This window comes from Hippoglossus hippoglossus, chromosome 8, assembly GCF_009819705.1.
Source record: "Hippoglossus hippoglossus isolate fHipHip1 chromosome 8, fHipHip1.pri, whole genome shotgun sequence".
NCBI classification, from domain to species: Eukaryota; Metazoa; Chordata; class Actinopteri; order Pleuronectiformes; family Pleuronectidae; genus Hippoglossus; species Hippoglossus hippoglossus.
Window position 1 is genome coordinate 23,056,970 of NC_047158.1, and position 5,000 is coordinate 23,061,969.

The 5,000-nt window shown below is 45.8% G+C and overlaps 1 protein-coding gene across 4 annotated transcripts in view; it reads right to left on the minus strand.

The window, feature by feature from the left end:
- Nucleotides 1-3,743, minus strand: part of LOC117766012 (MBT domain-containing protein 1-like) — an 11,823-nt gene extending 8,080 nt beyond the window's left edge. For all 4 annotated transcript variants that reach the window (XM_034592705.1, XM_034592704.1, XM_034592703.1 and 1 more), the window contains exons 1-6: nt 3,612-3,743; nt 2,067-2,316; nt 1,757-1,890; nt 1,117-1,228; nt 640-719; nt 388-505 (exon numbers count right to left, since the gene is read on the minus strand). In XM_034592705.1, the coding sequence (XP_034448596.1) occupies nt 388-505; nt 640-719; nt 1,117-1,228; nt 1,757-1,890; nt 2,067-2,316; nt 3,612-3,632 (715 nt within the window). In that variant the 5' untranslated portion in view covers nt 3,633-3,743. The remainder of the gene's footprint in view (nt 1-387; nt 506-639; nt 720-1,116; nt 1,229-1,756; nt 1,891-2,066; nt 2,317-3,611) is intronic.
- Nucleotides 3,744-5,000: the final 1,257 nt, after the last annotated feature.

Genomic DNA, 5,000 nt, shown 5'->3' on the forward strand with positions numbered 1-5,000 from the left:
TGTGTGTGTGTGTGTCTTTGTGTGTGTGTGTGTGTGTGTGTGTGTGTGTGTCTTTGTGTGTGTGTGTGTGTGTGTGTGTGTCTTTGTGTGTGTGTGTGTGTCTTTGTGTGTGTGTGTGTGTCTTTGTGTGTGTGTGTGTGTGTGTGTGTGTCTTTGTGTGTGTGTGTGTGTGTGTGTGTGTGTGTCTTTGTGTGTGTGTGTGTGTGTGTGTGTGTGTGTGTCTTTGTGTGTGTGTGTGTGTGTGTGTGTGTGTGTGTGTGTGTCTTTGTGTGTGTGTGTGTGTGTGTGTGTGTGTGTGTCTTTGTGTGTGTGTGTGTGTGTGTGTGTCTTTGTGTGTGTGTGTGTGTGTGTGTGTGTGTGTGTGTGTGTGTGTGTGTGAGAGAGTACCTGCCAGTTTGATGATGCCAGCGATCCAGTACACCTTCAGGGGAAGTCCACTGTCAGTGTTTGGGACTTCAACACGAACTCCTTCACTGATGTCGTCCCACGACTTCCCCATCGGGACCTCGACAACAAGAAAAATACAAATAAAACGACTCAACAACTCACGATGTCCAACACAATGATGAAGACCTGAAACAAACAAATCCAACAGATGGAAGAAAGGTCTGAATGTGTGTGTGAGTGGGTTTCACCTACATGTTTGAAGCAGCTGACCGGTGCTCCCATCGCCCCCCCGTCTCCAAGGTAACGAGCCCAGTCGAACATGTCCACAGTGACTGCAACACACACACACACACACACACACACACACACACACACACACACACACACACACACACACACACACACACACACACACACACACACACACACACACACAGCAGAGTTCGACACTCAGGTGATCTATAAAATTATGATAATGTCATTTTATCTGTTCATTACGTCACTGCTGTCGCACAATTTAAACATCTACACCATCGTCAATAAATAACTGCATTAGTCCGTCGCTCAACATGTTCCCACCTCCACCTCAGCTCATTGGTTCCTACCGAACAGTCGTTGTCCTGTGGTTGTGTAGTTTCAGTCTACACACAGTACAGCCAGTTGTCATGTGATGGTGACAATGTTTGAACTTATTCATCCGTCGAGAATCTGACTCCGCTGAGGACTCACCGCTCTTTTTGACGCCGCCCTGCTGGTGGGACTGATGCTGAGCGTAGGCAGCGAGTTTGGTCATCAGAGGCTGTTTCTGAAGAACCTTGGCTTTCTTAGTGGGAGGTTTCCCCTGAAACAGACGGAATCTAATGGATTAAATGTCTTGACATTCTTGGCATTTTTATTAGTTCACAGAGAAAGAACTCATTAAGTTTTGGCACGAATATGGTCAAAGAGGCTGATCCTGGACCTTTTCATCAGAAAGGGCAGATTCAAGCAGTTTATGTTGTGTCCTGCATTAATACTTTGGTTTAAAACACAGCAGTTTAATTCTTTATTAGCAAACAGCACATGTGAAAAGTTCAACCCACCGGGACGTCACCCGTTGGTTTGTGAGCTGCTGTTTTAAAGCCTCAGTTTGACATCATGTTCAGCGCCATCTTGGTTTTTTTCACAACAGAAGTAACCATATTTGGAGGAGGGGGGTGGAGCCTGACTGAGAGCTCGAGGACACGCCTACTTACACCTGCCACATGCACCCATTGCACGGTAGTAGCTGTCAATCACACTGTGGTATCCATGTTATAGATCAAGTGAGAAGTCATTTTCAAATAGGAACTGTGTGTGTGTCTGTGTGTGTGTGTGTGTGTTGTTGTACCTGCAGTCTGGCGAGGATGCTGGCCTTCTTGGAGTTGGATGAGAAACTTCTGGAGCAGGAGACGCTGCAGAAACGTTTGGTTTTGCTGTAGAAAGCATCTCTGACTCCGACCATTCCACACATCTCACACGTCGCTGAGACACACACACACACACACACACACACACACACACACACACACACACACACACCTTTTTATTTCATCTGTGGGGATTCATTTTTCAACTCATTGACCATCCATGCTCATATTTCACTTAACTGGAAGCTCTGAAGTGTTTTACTTCCTCTGAAATGTTTGTGTCACACTGACCCATGCCGGCCTTCCCGTCAGGATACGTGTACACCTGTCCGTTGGTCTTGATGAGCGTCAGGGAGGAGGAGGAGGAGGTGGCAGTGAGTTGAGTCACTCCTCCTCCTCCTCCTAACTCTTCATCTTCACTGTCCTCGGGGCTGGACGCTCCGCTGCCTCCGCTGGACTCTGTGCTGCAGCTGCTCCGGTCTTCGTCCAAACCGTCCAACATCCCGAAGGAGTCCCGACGCTTCCTGGACGGACGCTCCACCTGAGGACACAGCAGAGACAGTCTGAAGGTGTTGAATCTGATGAAGTGACCAATGGGTGGTCAAGCTGGAGGTGACTCATTTCTGTATCAACTGTTTTCAGACATGAACTGAAGCTCTGACGTGTTCCTGACATGTTCTGTATGTGAGAACAAATGTGTGTCTGTCTCTGTGTTTGTGTTTTTGCATCAGGTGTGTGTGTCTCTCTGTCTGTCTGTCTGTCTTTGTCTGTGTGTGTATCAGGTGTCTCTGTCTGTGTGTGTATCAGGTGTCTGTGTCTCTGTTTCTGTCTGTCTGTATGTGTGTGTGTGTCTGTGTGTCTGTCTCTGTGTTTGTGTGTTTGTATCAGGTGTGTGTGTGTCTGTCTCTGTGTTTGTGTGTTTGTATCAGGTGTGTGTGTCTCTCTGTCTGTCTGTCTTTGTCTGTGTGTGTATCAGGTGTGTGTCTGTCTGTGTGTATCAGGTGTGTGTCTGTGTGTGTATCAGGTGTGTGTATCAGGTGTGTCTGTCTGTGTGTATCAGGTGTGTGTCTGTATGTGTGTCTGTCTGGGTCTCTGTGTGTGTATCAGGTGTGTGTCTGTCTGTGTGTATCAGGTGTGTGTCTGTCTGTGTGTAGCAGGTGTGTGTCTGTGTGTATCAGGTGTGTGTGTCTGTCTGTGTGTAGCAGGTGTGTGTCTGTGTGTATCAGGTGTGTGTCTGTCTGTGTGTAGCAGGTGTGTGTCTGTGTGTATCAGGTGTGTGTGTGTGTGTATCAGGTGTGTGTGTCTGTCTGTGTGTAGCAGGTGTGTGTCTGTGTGTATCAGGTGTGTGTGTCTGTCTGTGTGTAGCAGGTGAATGATAAAGAGTCATTTTCCACGAACGAGAAGATGATTGGCTGAATCGATTTGAGCCGAATCACAACTCGTCTCCTCGAATTGATCAAAGTGATCAAATCTCGACCAATGAGAAACGTTCTCGTCTCAACAAGCAAACCAACTTCATATCGTCTGATGTTGAATGAGCCGATATGAAGTTTGAACCACAGGGATCATACATGTCCAAGTTTTAATAGCGTGAACATTACTTCTGTTCATTCAAACTTGCCGAATGAATCCGCACCGAGATTTATTCCATAAAGTGGAAACACGCGGTTCCACTTCGCGTGCTCGAGCAGCGGGTTCAAGCGGAAGCTGCTGTTTCCTCAGTGAGGTGCGTGTGCGCGGCTCGGACCCGCTGTCACAGCCGCAGCACATGCGGGCAGTGCGGGCTCCAGGGGGACACGCGGCCCGCAGGACCCCGCAGGACTCCGCAGGACTCACCAGGTCTCTGAGGTTCTCCATCGGGCGGCCGCACCGCACAGATCCCCGCACAGACCCGCAGAGAATCCCCGCACACTCCGCCGCTCACATATCAACAAACATCAGAGCCGCAGTGCGCAGGCGCCGCGGTGCTGAACGCGGGCCTCTGATTGGCTGACGGCTCTGCTTCGTGTGTTTTGTAGAGACGAGACAGTGACTTCTCTAGTGACCCCTGCTGGACACAGTGGGAACATCATCACAATTCATTTGCTCCATTTACTTCAATTAATATAAAAAATAATATGTAAGAAATAAAAGTGAGTGAAAGTATCAGGAGTAAAATGACGACCCAGTTTAAGGAAAATAAAATTAATACAACAGATGTCGAGTCGCTAATTTTAACTGCTTCATATTTATTATGTTTGGATTAAGTCTTTCTTTTTGATCTATTTTAATACTATGTTAAGTTTACTACTCGAAAATTGTTACACAATAAAACGTTTTGTATTATTATTAATAATAACAATAATAATAACAATAATGTCTATTTGTTTCAAATGAATTGTGCACATTAACTCTCATGTGAAGTACAACATGCTAATGTGTCAGATTTAGCCGTGCACACCAAAATAAAAACTTATGATAACACGTAGACACATTTATATATATATATATTATGTTTATATATATATATATATATGTATATATATATATATATATATATATATAAACCACCTACAGCTACGTCATGCTTCTTGTCCACATGTGCAGGACATGCATGGTCTTCATCAACTAGTTTCCACAGTAAAGATCCAAAGATGTCACCATCGATTAGCACTTCAAATCGAACTGACTCATTCCACAACTCTGACGACTTGACAGCTCAGATTAACAAAGTGTTGTCACGTTTCCCACAGTACAGATAAATCCTGAAACAACTGGAAACATCAAAATCATTCCTGGTAGAGAAACAGAAATAAAGCAAGCACCACAGTTTGTAACGCAGACAACGACATGTGACCCCAGAAAACCAACTGCTGCAGACTGAAAGACAGAAACTGTGAGCAGAACTCAAATGGATCACACGGATCATCATGTCCAAGCCGAGGAACCAGGTTCTGCACAGGTCAAGTTGGAGACTCCATCAAAAACTGTCAGGGAAAGTGATGAAGTGAGCCTCGAATCATCTGAGGTGTCTGGATCCACCTGTCAAGATGTGAGGAGGCTCACGATGAGGTCTGAGGAGACAAGGATGTAGAGAGGCAAGAAGAGAAGGAAGACGAAGAAAGACTCGGAGTCGAAGGTACTTTGCTTGTCCTGAGAACGTCTTCATCCTGTAGCCTAGTCAGCAACTACCATCTTACAAGTGCAGAGATTTTCAACTTAATAGAATTAGAAACAAACACGAGG